This window comes from Ceratosolen solmsi, unplaced genomic scaffold (assembly GCF_000503995.2).
Source record: "Ceratosolen solmsi marchali unplaced genomic scaffold, CerSol_1.0 scaffold17, whole genome shotgun sequence".
Taxonomy (NCBI): Eukaryota; Metazoa; Arthropoda; class Insecta; order Hymenoptera; family Agaonidae; genus Ceratosolen; species Ceratosolen solmsi.
This window is the reverse complement of record NW_011948445.1, coordinates 841,298-857,824: the sequence shown is the minus strand read 5'-3', so window position 1 is coordinate 857,824 and position 16,527 is coordinate 841,298. Positions and strand designations below refer to the sequence as shown.

Genomic DNA, 16,527 nt, shown 5'->3' with positions numbered 1-16,527 from the left:
ATTATTTCATTATATTATATGTTTATGTATTTACTGAAAAATCTAATTTCTAATATAGACCAAGTGGCTGAACTAAAAATGAAAACAGTACAAAATATAAATTACATATTTACCCTCTGCTTTACAATCTATTTATGCTACTTTTTTTATTACAGACAAGGAAATCAAACACTCCAGACTTAGTAATTGCAAAAATGTAAAAGAAAAATATACAATAAAGAAAATTTTTCATAAATTGTCTTATTTATTTATTTGCATGTTATTGCATGTTATGAATATAGATTAATAATTTATACTACAAAGGTATTAATAATATATACAAATGTAAATACAAATGTACTAATTAAATAATTATACAGTAATTTCTTAAACAAATAAAAATATAAAAAATCATTTGAAATAAAAATGAAGTTTAATAAAATATTTTATATATTTATATAAGAAAATGTATGCCGTATCCATGTTTAAAAAAAAGAGTTATTATTACTGAATATCTGAGTATAACTTAAAGAATAATTTAATATGCTTTTTTTAATTTTTAAAAGTAATTTAATAATAAAAATCATATTTATATGAACTTTATATTTTCTTCTATCTATAAGAAAAAATAAATGAAAAATAATACATGGAATTTAAAAGAAAAGAATCAAATAAAAACATTAATTTTTTATGATTACATCATTCATATTTTATGAATATGAATAATATATTTGTCACTAGTTAATTGTTTATAAAAATGGAAGAAATCCTAGTATTTAATTTATAGAAATTTATTTAGTTACTAAAAGACCATTAATTTCAGTTGAAATGGTGAAATAAATAGAATTATTTAAAGAAAGTTTAATAAAAATTGTCAATATGATAAATATTCCTTAAAATTGAAGCCTCTTTTTATGACATTTCAATCAAGTATTAGCAGGTCAATAAAAATAAATTAAAATTGAGCGGTTATGAGAATCCAGGAAAAGAAAAGAAAACAATCATATTGGATGTATTAGTTGCAGTAATAATGATCTTAGTCTTTTAACTATTTCAAAACACCTGAACATAAAATTGACGAACAAACATTTCATTACCTTTCTGTTGTATTGATTTTCAAGTACAGACATGTTGATCTTGAATGTTTGGAGTTGTAATATATAAATCAATCTATTTTTGTACAGATTTAGTTATATTCTAAACTTCCAACAGCTCTTCAAAAATACAACTTCTTAACACAACTCTAAACTTCTATGGCCAGAAACCATTGCTTCAATAATAAACTTCTATATGTATTAATATTCGAATGATCGCTTCATTTTTTATTTTATTTAATTCAATTGTATATTCCAAAAGCTTCTAAATATTTGTTATTCTAATTGTATATATAAAATAGGTGTTAGATACATTTTATTTGTAATAAATACTTTTCCTCTAATTTCATTCTTTGCACTTTGCATGTGTCTGCAGGATTATCAGTAATATTAAAGTTACCCCAATTAAATTTGTACTTAGAGATTACTTAATATGTAGTAGAAAAGATAACATGAGAACTTAATAAGTGCAATTGCAAGATACTTAAATGTATAATTATTAGTATAAATTAAAACATTAATAACAATATATTTTATTAACTAGTAAATAATTTAATTAATGTAATAAATGTCTACCTCAATCAATAATCAAAACTAATGTCATTTGGGATTAATTAATCAAATCTTATGTTCTCCAGTGAGCAGGCATCATTTATTACACCAAACTTTTGTTGTGTGTATGATTTTCATGTTCGATGCTGTAATATGCTGACTATTCGGGTTCTATTAATAGATAATGAGTATTTTACATGGGGATCGAATGAGATATTTATTAAGTGTAATTTTTAGTAAATTTTAATTAATCATATGTTGACAAAATATTATTGAATTTGAACTCTTATTTGATATAAAGAACCTTTGTCTAGTTATTTATCAAATCAACTGGTTAGATTATTTATATAATATACACTTAATAATTATTTTATTAAAAAAAATTGTTATTACAAATATATTTTACTTTACCTTATTTTATAAGTTAGTTGAGCATTTTAGCGTAGATTTTAGTAACATATGGCGAATAAAAGAGTTATTTAATAACTAAAATTTATATTACTAATATTTATTACTATTTTATTTCATTGATTGTAAATGTAATAAAAATGCTAATGATTTTATAGTAATAGATATTTTACAAAAATTACTATAAAAAAAAACAACCATTAACATATTATACACTCACATTTATTTATGCCAGATTGTTATTTCATCGTAACTAAAATTATTTTAAAAATGAAAATATTTTTATAATAAAAAATAATTATTGTTGTATATTAATGAATCTACATTTTATCGATGTAGATGTTACAATTATTAGTCCTATTTTAGTTTTTTTATAATGAATTCAAATCTAATATTTTTTGGATTAAAATTAAAAAAATTAATCATTTATAAATGTACTTCTTTTTATTGTTTAAAATATAAATTATTGATTATTAAACCTAATTGGAACCTGTCATTTAATTTAAAAATTTCCGTTATGTGCATGCGCAAAAATATTATTGGATAATATAGTACATGAAAATGTATAGTTATCTTCAAATTATAATAGTTGAAGAATTGTCTTGTTAATTTATTTACCCATAATATAAAACCATCATTTAAAATATTTAATTTACATTATCGTAAGATATAACAAGACTGTAATGTTTCTTGATATTAAATAATAACTATAATAATAATAATTTAATAAAGTATAAACTTCTTAATTTAATTAACGAGTTCAATAAAAAAAATAAGTGATGTAGTCATAATATATAACTTTAATTCTTAATTCATTCTAATGATACTTTTTATGTTCTCGGCGGGTAAATTAAGTTATAACATAGGATTTACGTAAGTAAAGTTTTAATTTTTTAAGTAGAATCGATGGACATTGATAACTGATATCTTGAATTAAAATTTTCCACTGTTAAAGTTAACTGTTATGTTGCTAAATTAATTAAACAAATGATTAAATTAAATAAATTAGATATATTTATTAGTAATTTTTATTACTTCAATTTCATTCCTTGGCTAGATGCATACCATAAAGCGGTGATCTAATGAAAGGCTAACGGCGGATTAATATGAAGCGAGGATAACAAGATTGGTAGTAAAAATTTATATCTGTATATATGCTAATTTAGTTTGTTTTTATTATTTTATTAGTAATATCTAAATGATTTAACAAAGTAGAAGTATGAATGCTTCTCGAAAAATTCAAATATAACAATACAATACACAAATTGAAAATCAAAATGTTCAAGTTTTTTAAATAATACTATTATATTTAATAAATTTAAAAAATGTAATTATCTTTTAAGTTTTAAAATATTAATTTATAAAATTACATATATTTTTATTATTGCTAGAGACGTAAGCATTTCTTATTTTTTTGTTGTTTAAGGCCAATTTAGTATTATATTGACTTTATTTTTTATAGAAGTACACTCTAGTTTACATATTTTTATTGTTTATTTTGATTAAAAAAATTCATCAACCAAAATATTATTGTTCTTATACAAATTAAGTTAACTTGGTAATAAAAAAAGTAAGTATAGAACAAAAGTAATACAACAATATAGTATATAATTAATTTTCATAAAACTTTGAATAGAAATTAATTTTTAAAGAAAAATGTAAACACCAGAATGGCAATGAGATATTTTTCTTCTATTGCAAAAATTACTCACAAGAAATTATAAAGATGTAATTGTATGTGACAATGCAATTTGCATTTTATCAAAGATATATTAAATTCAAAATAAGAAATGATTGGTAAGGTGAAAATATATTGTGACTCATTTTAATGAGTCAAATAAAACCTAAAGTGTATCATCAATATTGAAAAACACTGAGCATTTATTCAAACCAATCGAAATATCTTTGGCGTTGATATTTTTTAACAACAATTATAAAAATAAGTATTATAATTAATTACCAATACTGTATATAAAATGGCAACCCATAAGATAAGTGGTCAAAGTGCTCGTAAAAAAGTACAAGTAAGTATACTATATAATTTTTAAAATATACAGATTGAAATTAATGTTTAAAAATTTAATATTGTTAATCATTTTTGTAATTTCTTATAATTAAAGTTTTTAATTACTTTCAATCAAGCTATTATTATTTATAGTTTATTTTTAATTTTGTTCTCAAATAAATATAAATATATATAATTTTATAAAACAACTTTGTTCTAAATATATTCTAATTCTATAAATATAAAATTTAAATTGATTATTTTAATACATATTTTACATAATTTATCATGGTAAAAACTACTTAGGTATCTATGGTTATCAGAGATGAAAAAGAAAAAAAACATCGTGCTGGGATCAATTCGCTACAATATGATGCAGTTCTTCATAAATTATATTCTGCAGGAAGAGATAGTATAATTAGGATATGGAATTGTAAAAATTTAAAAGATCCATATATAGATTCAATGGAACATCATACTGATTGGGTGAATGATATTGTTTTATGTTGCGGTGGTAAAAATTGTAAGCTGTATTTATATTATTCATTTGATGTATATTGTAAAAGATTAATATCAATACATTCATTAATAATTATTTATAACATAAAAATTTATTATTAACAGTTTAATAATATAAATAAAAAATTCTCTATAAATATTAGCTTTTATTTAGTGATTTCAGCCAGTTCAGATACAACAGTAAAAGTCTGGAATGCACATAAAGGTTTTTGTATGTCAACTTTGAGAACACACAAAGACTATGTAAAAGCCTTGGCATATGCAAAAGATAGAGAACAAGTTGCAAGTGCAGGTTTAGACAAAGCCATTTTTTTATGGGATGTGAATACATTAACAGCTCTTACTGCAAGTAACAATACTGTAACAAGTAAAATTTTTAATATTAAACAAAATATACTAAGAAAAGTTAATTTTGATCCATATTTGTTAAATTTATAATTGGTGATATAAAAATCTTAAAAATTGTATTTGATAATTTTTAGGGAAATGATATTATATTTTTAGATTCAACTAAAATTATAATAATCATAAATTTTAATCATAAATATAAAAACATGTATCTTAAAACTTAATATCTATTTTTTGAAGCATGTGTTTAAATTATAATATTTTATAAGATAATATAAATAACATACACTTCTACAGTCCAAGGATATAAATTTATATCAAAATTAATTTATTTCTATTTCTTTTATATATTTGATCAAATTATAATTTTGTATAATTTATTATTAAACTTTTATAGCATCATCTCTTACTGGAAATAAAGATTCAATATATAGCCTAGCAATGAATCCACCTGGGACAATTATTATAAGTGGCAGTACAGAAAAAGTTCTTCGAATATGGGATCCCCGAACATGTAGTAAACTTATGAAACTTAAAGGTCATCAAGATAATATTAAAGCATTAGTTTTAAATAAGGATGGTAGTCAATGTTTATCAGCTAGTTCAGATGGTACAATTAAACTTTGGTCTCTTGGTCAACAACAATGTGTACAGACTTACAGAGTACATACTGAAGGAGTTTGGACATTGCTGGTAAATATTTAAATAATTTCTTAAACTAAATGTGTTGCTTTTTAAAGTAAATTATACATCGATACTGTAGTATAAGCAATTTTATTTTGCAGGCAACTGACACTTTCAGTCATGTTATTTCTGGAGGTAGAGATAAGCGTGTTATAATGACTGAATTAAGAAACCCTGAAAAATTCACCGTAATTTGTGAAGAAAAGGCGCCAATTTTAAAAATGGTTATGACACCTGATCAATCGAATATTTGGGTAGCCACTAGTGATTCTACAATAAATAATTGGGTAAGAAATTTATCATAAAATCTGAAAATATTTATAAAAGCAATTTTATATTTAATTTTATAGAATATAAGTCAAAAAGATTGGCAAAGTGGTGATTACATTGTTGATACAGTAAGCTTAACAGGATTATTAACTCCTCGAAATGTTGAACCAGCTCAAAGAATTCTTGGAGGACCAGCTATTAGACATTACTATATACTCAATGATAGAAGATACATTTTAACAAAAGATACAGAAGAAAACGTAGCACTCTATGATGTATTAAAATCTTGCAAAGTAGACGATTTAGGTCATATTGACTTTGATTTGGAAGTTAAAAAACGAAATAAAATGGTTTATGTTCCAAATTGGTTTAATGTTGATCTCAAAACTGGAGTTTGTATATAAAATACAAAAATTAATTTATTTTCAATTATTTTATTTTAATTGTTCTTTTATTAATAATATTTGTTCTAGATGTTAACAATACATTTAGGACAAGATGAAAATGATTGTTTATCAGCATGGGTTTCTGCAAAAGAAACAGGATTAATAGAAGATGATAGTACTGACCCAAAAGGTATTTTTATTTTTCAATTAGTCAAATTATTAAAAATAATTAATATTATAATTGAAAATACTTAAATTTTAGTAAATTATGGAAATTTACTCTTGCAAGCTTTATTAGAGCATTGGTGGAAACCTCTTCATGTTGATGATGAAATAGATAGTAATAGTAATGAAGGAAATAGTCCAAGACATACCAGAGGAGGAAATCCTTATTTTTCTGTACCTGGTCATACACCTGTTATTTTCAGGTAACTTTACATATTTTAATTAATAAATTGCAAATTAAAAATAATATTTTAATTTCAAGTGAGGTTGGTGGTAGAACATTATATAGATTATTAGTACGAGATGCTGCAGGAGAGACAGAAGGTGTACTTTTGAATGAAACAGTGCCGTCGTGGGTTAGAGATATTGTAGTGGATAAAAATTTACCAAAATTTATTAAAATATCCTTCTATCTCCAACATTCCAATTCTGGTGCTAAAAATTCTAAAAAGTTAAGTTTTCTTTAAACGAATACTATTTGTTTATTATATTAAATCTACTTTATATTTCTTCTACATAGAGATCGACTTGTTGCCAATGACTTTATTCAAGTTCGAAAAGTTGCTGAACATGTATATGATAAAGTTTTGGGAGCTGGTAGTGATTCAGGTTCAGTTGGAGGAGGAAACACAGTATCTAGTGGTTCTGCTGCTGGTGATAGAACAAATACTGATTCTAATATTGATAACTCATCATTAATAGAAGAAAAAGTAGAACTATTATGTAATGATCAAGTGTTAGATCCGTTGATGGATTTAAGAACAGTAAGAACATTTTTAGAACTAACTATAAAGATTAATTATATTATTTTTTATATATACATACTATTATTTTCTTATAATTTAGGTGAGACATTTTATCTGGAAAAGTTCAGCCGATTTAACTTTACATTATCGGCCAGTAAAATAGTTGTACTTAATACAAAATTATGTTTACAATATATCTCATTTTATTTATGACTCAAATAAATTTAATTGTGAAATTAATTGACATTATACTTTTTTATAAGTGAAAATTATTGAATAAATACAACTTTAATATTGGAAAATAGTATATTTTGATAATATTGGTATTTGAAAATATAAATATTTTTATTTTAGTTTAATAACTCAATATATGTAGTTACTAAAATTTTATAAAAAATAATTTTTAGTATGAAAAGTAAATCATTTATTTCTATCATTAATTTATTTTTCCATACAGTACATATAACTTGACAGATTTGTAAACAAATTTCACATAACATTTAATTTTACATAGTATAAACTGATTTTGAGTTCATAGTATGAACTAATAACTTAATAATTATTTCTTAATAATTTCTTAAAAGGTCTAATAATAAAAAATAAAATAATTTTTCTTATTGTAAAATATATTAAAGATGTTTTAATTAAAACCTATAATTCTTAAATAAAATTTATATACCTTATTTTTAGTTAAAAAATGTATATATATAATTCTATAAAAAAAATTATTACTAGTTACATCAATTGTGATTAAACAAATTAAAATAACACCTTATTGATTCATTCCACTATATCAAAAAAAAAAAATATTAATTCAATAGATGTTAATTATATATATAAAATGATAAAAATGAGATTTATTCAATAAACATTTAAAATTAAAATTATTATATCAATAAATTATTACATATTTAATAAAATTTATACAAAGTATCAAATGTTTATTTTATTAGTATCTTCGAAGATAATTAAAAATTTTATATATCATATTCTTTAGTATTAGAATATTGCCACCAGTTGCCTGGTGGGAGAAAAAGTGCAGACAAGTGGAAGCAGTAGCCCATTAATTGAATATTTAACACATTTGCTTTTCGTGCTGTTTATTGCGTTTTATTTTACAAAAATTCAACAGCTAGAAGGATTTTAAATTTCTGAGCCAAAGGTCTTGGAAAGTACTCCAATCCTTAACACATATACAATATAATTGCAAAGTTTTTAATAAAATGGTTTATACTTTTAACTAAATAAAGTTTACCATTTGTTTTATTACCTGAATATTCTATAAATAAGAATCTATAATATAGATTTGTTTAATAAACCATTAAAAGAAAATTTTGTTTAAATTAGTAGTTATAATCTATCTTTATGAAAAAATATTTTCAAAAGCTACTTTATAATAATTGAGATGTTGCTTTATGAATTACTTCTGCTTTAAAATTGATAGAATATTTTAATTCTTTAATAAATGCAATTGGTCCTAAATTGGTCCATTCAGACTTTTATATCGATAGGCCTTTGAATTATTATTAGATAAGCACTATTTAATAAAAGTATAAATAAAATATAAAATAAAATATTATAAATAAAAATTTATACTTTTATATTGATAAATGTGTATGCAACAAAATATCTGCATATTTTTATAAGTAGTATCTATAAATGTCATTTAACTTTGTATATTTAATTTATCTGTTAATGTTAATTATTTTATGATAAATAAACTTATTAAAAATGAAAGTGATAAAATAAGTAAAAGAAATATAAATAAATGTTTCAAAAAACAAACAAAAAAATTTTAAAATAAATGAGCTATAAAAAATGAATTATTATTAATGCAAATTAAAAACTTTATTTTAATTTTTTTTATTTAATTTTTAATTTATAATAATTTATTAATAATAAACTTAATTAATAATAATTAATTTATTAATTTTATTTTATTTAAAAATTAAAACAATTTAAAATCTAATTTTACAATAAAATACTGTATACATTTACGATAAAGCCAAAAATGTAATAAGTCCATTCTATTGTCTATTACTATAAATTAAAATCTGCTTCTTTAGTTTTAATGTTAAAAACTACTATTCATCCATGGAAATGAGAATTTTGTCTTTTCATTGCATTTAAAATATCAAAATTATTTATAATAGGTATAGATATAAAAATTATTGTATGTATTTAGGATGATAAAAAAATTATTTTAAAATCTCTAACGTTATTATACTAGAACTATAATATATTTTTTTCAAACAGCAAGGATTAGTTTTTAAATTTACATTCAATTATTTTATGTATATGAGCTATAAAATATTAAGTTTCAGCAATCTGATTAAAACGTCATGATAGAATAATTATCTTAAAACATGAAATTTATTAAACCATTTTCATCCAAATAAACATAATAAATTAAACTCAACTTTATACGGTTAATTATCAATTTGATTTTATAATTATTATTTGTAACTTTAATTCAATATAAAAAATTTTTATATTAAACATAATTATTAATTATTGAAATAAAATTGTGAAATCTTCCGTTCATTGATAATTAGGTACGTTCACTAAATAGCATTGATATTAGGTATAAAATAAATATTTTTAAAGGTTTAATAGAAAAAAAGTTAATTACAATATAAAATGATAATATTATCAAGAAATTTTTCAATAAAAATCTTTTTTAAAGAAACAAACATGGATTTTACGAAAATTGTGATATTCTGTTTATTTTATTTTTAATCATATTTATCAATATTTTTCGTAAAAAATTAATTGAAAATAAATATAAACATCTACATAAAATATATAAAAATAAATTTAAGCATCTACAAAAACATTCTTTTTTTTTAATATCTAAAGAATGCATTTTTAAAATGTTAAAAAATTCCATAATTCGTTAATATTTTATTAAATCTAAATAATTTACAACTTTTATTATCTATTATTATATAATACTGTTCGAAATTCCAGTCACCCAGTAGTGGAAAGATCAAGATGGTTGGATTAGCCCATATCCACCATTTTACTGGTGGAACAGTGTGAATAAGTGAGAGGTTAAAACTTCGATTCAGTAATCAACATAATTGTTTTTCGTGCTATTTATTGAGTTTTGATTTACAAACACACAATTATGATTCTACGTTGGTGGTGAGAATCGTTGAGACTTTACCGCTTCTTAGTAGTTTTTTACGTGGAAATAGCGTGCACTACAGGTCGAGGTTGGAGATTGTAAATCTCCAGGTTCTCTTGGTGTAGTGCGCTTGGTGGAAATTACTACACTCAGAAGTGCAAGGGTGTAAATCCTTGACACTCCTTGTATAGTACCACGTATGTTACTTTAGGTACGAGGCTTCTCTTGATGACAAATATAATGATTCGATACCTCAGTGTATCTTGGCAGTAATCTGTGGCACTTATCGAGATGCAGTGGGCATTGCCTCCTCAATCCGGAGTACAGCTCCGATTACAATGACGTGAGTGTGGTGACCCTTTGCAGTTGCGCGTTTCCTCTTAGTTGACTCAAGCAAAAATGCTCCGAGCAACTGCCCAGATTTTGCGCGTCTTGTAGTCTAGTACATTCTTGCAATGCAGTCAATATTCTTGATTGCTTTCAATTATTGCGCACTTGAGAATTGACTTGTATTGATTATAATGGCTACGCTTTTGACGTAACTGAGTAACTAGCTTATAACTGTGAAGTCTGGCTGAATTATGTTATTACAATGCAAATACATACACGAAACTGAAGGCTTTTTCGTTCCATGGTGGCTTTACTGATAGATAGTGACTTTCAATAGCGGTCCTGCCAAGACAGACCGTGATCCGTGTCACGACATCTTCACTGAAAGATATAGGCTTGTCGCGTGCTTCCTTTAAATAAGCGTATGGCAGATAATTTAGCTGGCAAGAATTCATAGGTATTGATATGCCGAAAATCTTGCATGACGTCAAAGACTAAAGCTTTAAAACTTTCGAGAACTTCAGGCTAAACTAGTTAAACATTACAGGACGTCCGCAAGCAAAGGCTTTAAATGATTGAAAAATTTCAGAGTCAATGTTTACGACTTCGCGAGCTAGAACGATTACAAATTTTGGAGAATTAATTTTCTTGGAAAGCGCTCCAATTATGAACAAATACAAATACAAAATTATATATTGTAGTCCTTTGTGATCGAACCTACACATTTGAAACACGTATATAACAAATCAATATTATATTAATTAGAAGTTTCATTACTATGTGAATATTTTATTCTCGATAAATAAATAAAAAAATCTTATTTCTTGAAAAATGTTATCTATAAAACATTGAAATTCTTGATAACAAACTGTTTGAGAATGAGAGACTCTTTTTTTAATGCAATAAAACATCTGGCAAGTAATATCATGAAAATTGTATTTGAGACTTCAAAACTTTCCTGCTCATAATTATTTTGCACTAGTGTTATAAAACATCTGGAAAACTCTAGCGGAACGTGCTCATACTCCCAGTGCAGTAGAACCTAATGGGTTTATTGCCGGGAGAACCCCAAAGTAGATTCAGAATGAATATCAGATATGCGTAAAGCATTGAGTACAAAACATTTACTTAATTTTTTGCAACCCAAAACCCGCACGTGCAACAACAAGCAATGACCATACGTGCGCACTCGGCCTTTAAGCTAATGCTTGCATTGTTCTTGGATATGCCACATTTGGTCGATCGCATTGGAAAATTGACCACGCCCAAGCGGACCCTTCGTCTAACCAAGACCCAGAGAGAGATGAGGCAACCAAGGAGAGGTGACCAATGGAAAGGGCTCGCCACCTTCCGACACTTTCCCGATTAGCAAATTCGGGACTGAGCCCGGACGAAGTGGAAATGAAGGCGTGCATAATCTATTGTGCGGCCCAAGATCAACCTCTGATTGATTAATTAATAAAAGAAGAAGGGGTCCCAAGTGGAACAGGACCAGTGAACCATTTAAGAAGGGATAACGCAATGTACCTTCGCTTATTCTTTTCTAACACTTCACGCACAATTGAAGGATAAGTCACGACTTACTCTCACGGAGGGGGACCGGAGAGACAAGTCGTTTAGCTGAGTTTAATAGAATTCTTTCTACGATTGTGAATTAGTATACAGTTGAATTGATCTCATCAAGACTAGATGCATAGGACCAGACCATTTGTAATCTCACTTGGAAATAAGGAAAGAACTTAAGAGTTGCAATATTGCAAGGGAACTTCACAACAAGCCAACGAAGAGAGACTGGAAAAATCACGATATACTGCAAGTAAGTCCTTACAGCTAGTACTGCTTCTTGATTTCTCGGCTTAAGTAGAAAACTGACGGTTTAAGGTCCAACTATCGAAGCTTCCCAGACATACTCTAGGACAAGACCAGGTACAGATGCCACAGTGACTTTTCAATCCCTCCAACGATAAGTTGTTTCCCCCACAGGTGGCGCACAGCTTCGCATAACCTCTATTTAGGCTCTTATACGACACATATTTAGAGGCAACCGCACACGTGTTAAGTTGAAACATAATAATATTGCAGTGTTCGATCAGAGCACTACAATAACCATAACCATATAAGTGATAATATTCAATAGATTATAACCTACTTCTTTTTATAGTAAATCATAATCTCACCAGTTATATGCAGCAAATAAGAAATTGATTATTCTCTAGTCTCCAATAAACAAATATATATCACCACATATATAACACCACAAGATTATCAAGAAATATAAAAGTTTATTTGTAATTTTATCATAGTTAATGATTTCCACTCGGAATTAAAGTAAAATAAATGAAATAAACAGCAATAATAAATATATGTGTTAATTATTGAATCAGTGCATTAACCGTTTACTTGCCCAGCAACCCCACACAACATCTAGTGGGGTTTTTTTTTGTTCTAAGTTGATTATTGCACGTTTGGTTGACGAGTCAGATTGTGGAATTATTTTCTGAACACAAACAAAGAAGTATTTTATGTCTATAAGTGTTAACTTTTAACAGCATTAACTTAAAAGTTTAAATATTACATTCTGGATTATGTAGTTGACCTTATAACTTTGAATGAATAAAGATCAAAGAACCTAAAGAAAATTAATGTGATAGTTTTTCTCTAAGTTTTTTAATAAGCAAGATCTTTTCTACGTTATTTTTAGATTACACTATTCAAGTAGTTTAACCATTAACATAGTAATTAAAAGTTTATCTAAAATATCTTTATTGTAAAGAACATAAATTTAAAATATTAACAATTATATTAAAACAGAAAACAACCTTATAAATATATACACTACATATAAAAATTTACCTTATATAAAAAATACATATAATTCATTTTGGTAATAATGAACATTATTGAAATGTATTATATATATAAAAAATAAAATTATTAATTTGATTTTTTTTTAATTCATTTTTTAAATCTAATTCATTAAATATGATTACCCTCTATTATAAAACTGATAATATTCCTATTTTTGTATATTTTTTATATTATTTGTATTTAGTGTGAATTAAAATTTAGTTTTCCTTAAAAATAATTTTCAACGAATATAATTTATATAACAATGTAGTATATAACAAATTTTGTTACTTTTGTTGCGTTTTTAATTTTAATTGAAATCAAGAATTCATAATAAATTTAAGACGTTTATAATTGCCTACCCATTTTTCTATTTTAAACATTGTACATTATTATTTCATTTAAAAAGAATCTAAAATTTGTATAAATACCCTATTTTCATTAAATAAGTGTTAAAAGATATCAACAAATTGTTCATAATTCTCAAACAAGAAAAGTGCAAAACGGATTTAAATTAGAAATAGGATTATTTATGATTTCAGAACTTTTTTTTTAATATTTCGGTTTATTTTCATGCTTTATTATGTCCAGATATTCAATTACGGTGTTAATTTTTTATATACAAAAGAAATTAATCCCATAAAAAATTTCCTTTAGCAAGATTTAATACTTTCGTATTATTAGTTTCAGGAACATTTGTATTTCAGGATAATTTGTATATCCAGAACAATTGTATTTATTTTTTTGATTTTATTTCTTCAATCATACATAAGATATTTGTTCTTTAAAAACGAATAATAATTGTAAATATTTACATTACATATGTTCATTAATATAATAAAATGTTTTAGATTAATGCAGTGTTCGGAAAATAATCCCACAATTCGACTAGTCAGTCAAACGTGCAATAATTAACGTAGAACAATAAAACCCACTAGATGTTATGTGGGGTTGCCGGGCAAGTAAAAGGTGAAAGCACTGACTAATAATTAACACATGTCTTTGTTATTTCTATTTATTTGAATTGATTTACAAAAGGGTGAATTACAGACGAACTTTATATTTCTTGATAATCTTGTGGTGTTGAAATATATTTACTATGAATGAAGCAGGTTATAATCTATTGAATATTATCACTAAGAGGTTATGGTGATTGTAATGCTCTGATCGAACACTGGAATGCTATTGTGTTTATCTTAATACGTGTGTAGTTGCCTTTAAATATCGGTCGTAAGAGAGCCGAGATGGAGGTTATGCGAAGCTGTGCGCCATCTGTGGCGGGAACAACTTGCAGTTGGAGGGATTGAGAAGCCAATGTGGCGTTTATAGCTGGTCTTGTTCAAGAGTATGTCCGGGAAGCTTCCGTAGTTAGACTTTATCCGTCCGTCTTCTACATAAGCCGAGAAATCAAGAATGAGTACTAGCTGTAAGGACTTACTTGCAGTGTATCGTGATTTTCCAGTCTCTCTTCGATGGCTTGTTATTACGTTCCCTTGCAATGTTGCAACCCTTCAGTTCTTCCTTGTCTCCAAGTGAGACCACAAGTGGTCAGGTCCCACGCAATCCAGTCTTGATGAGATCAATTCAACTGTACACTAATTCACAATAGTGGAAAGAACTTATTATTAAAACTCAGCTAGCTAAACGACTCATCTCTCCGGTCCTCCTCCGTGAGAGTTGGTCGTGACTTATCCTTCACTGTAAGAAGTATTTGGAAAGAGTAAGTGAGGGTACATTACGTAGTCCCTTCTTAAAATGATTCACTGATCCCGCTCCACTTGGGATCCCTTCTTCCTTTATTAATTAACCAATCAGTGGTTGATCTTGGGTCGCACAATAGATTATGCACGCCTTCATTTCCACTTCCTTCCGGGCTCAGTTCCGAATTTGCTAATTGGGAAAGTGTCGGAAGGTGGCGAGCCTTTTCCATTGGTCACCTCTCTTTGGTTGCCTCATCCCTCTCTGGGACTTGGCTAGAAGAAGGGTCCGCTTGGGCGTGGTCAATTTTCCAATACGATCGACCAGATGTGGCATAGCCAAGAACAATGCAAGCATTGTCTTAAAGGCCGAGTGCGCACGTATGGTCATTGCATGTTGTTGCACGTACGGGTTTTGGGTTGCAGTAAATATTTGTACTCAATGCTTCACGCATATCTGATATTCGTTCTGAATCTACTTTGGGGTTCTCGCGGCAGTAAACCCATTAGGTTCTACTGCACTGGGAGTATGAGCACGTTCCGCTAGGGTTTTCCAGATGTTTTATGACACTAGTACAAATAATTATGAGCAGGAAAGTTTTGAAGTCTTAAATACAATTTTCATGACATTACTTGTCAGATATTTTATTGCCTTACTAAACGGAGTCTTATTCTCAAACATGCAGTATTTGATAAATTGACAAACCGTAATGTTTTATATAATTTAGTTTAATATATTAAGGTTATATATTTAAATAAAAAAATTTCTCAAATCATATTATATATATTGTTAAAAATATGAAGTTCCTTAAGTACATATTTATATCATAAAAGCTTACTTCCCTTCGTTGAAATTTCATAATGCGCGCGATTCTGTCAAGCAATAGTACACAAAGATTGTGCTTCACATAAAAATACCTATTTGATTATTCGTATTTTTTTCTTAAATTATTATATTCATATGCTTATGGCTCTGAGTTATTTTAATAATTAGTATAGTTCTCCTACAATTTATTTCATCAAATTAATTTGCTAAATTTAGCGAGATTTCTACCAATCGAGAAAAAAATATGAAACCATTGATGTATTTATAGTCTTTTACATAACAATTCTATAAATTTTTAATCTGAAATATGTTGAAAATATATAAAGCATAAATATTAGAAATCGTTTTTTAAGTATGATATTACATATTTCTTAAAATAAATTAAAAAAAAAATCTATTATTTATATATATATATATATATATATATATATATATATATATATATATATATGTAAATCTACTATATTTATATGCATTTGAA

At 25.8% G+C, this 16,527-nt stretch overlaps 1 protein-coding gene and 1 long non-coding RNA gene across 2 annotated transcripts; both read left to right on the top strand.

Moving 5' to 3' along the window:
- Window positions 1–2,828: 2,828 nt before the first annotated feature.
- Window positions 2,829–3,702, top strand: LOC105366114 (uncharacterized). Its single transcript, XR_912991.1, has 3 exons — window positions 2,829–2,906; window positions 3,091–3,181; window positions 3,670–3,702. It is a non-coding gene; the product is annotated as an uncharacterized LOC105366114 (long non-coding RNA).
- Window positions 3,703–3,803: 101 nt separating this feature from the next.
- Window positions 3,804–7,447, top strand: LOC105366113 (WD repeat-containing protein 48). Its single transcript, XM_011504440.1, has 11 exons — window positions 3,804–4,057; window positions 4,345–4,561; window positions 4,712–4,924; window positions 5,303–5,598; window positions 5,691–5,876; window positions 5,940–6,251; window positions 6,333–6,435; window positions 6,508–6,673; window positions 6,733–6,921; window positions 6,991–7,234; window positions 7,317–7,447. Exons 1-11 carry the CDS (start codon window positions 4,010–4,012, stop codon window positions 7,377–7,379), a joined length of 2,037 nt encoding a protein of 678 aa, XP_011502742.1. The 5' UTR covers window positions 3,804–4,009; the 3' UTR covers window positions 7,380–7,447.
- The last annotated feature ends 9,080 nt before the right edge of the window (window positions 7,448–16,527 follow it).

What these genes read in the sequence shown, in the direction of transcription:
- LOC105366113 (XM_011504440.1), top strand. Translation starts at nt 4,010, where the DNA reads ATGGCAACCCATAAGATAAGTGGTCAAAGTGCTCGTAAAAAAGTACAA. An exon ending in AAGTAACAATACTGTAACAA is followed by an intron (nt 4,925 to 5,302) that starts GTAAAATTTTTA and finishes AAACTTTTATAG; the next exon opens with CATCATCTCTTACTGGAAAT. An exon ending in ATGTTGATCTCAAAACTGGA is followed by an intron (nt 6,252 to 6,332) that starts GTTTGTATATAA and finishes TATTTGTTCTAG; the next exon opens with ATGTTAACAATACATTTAGG.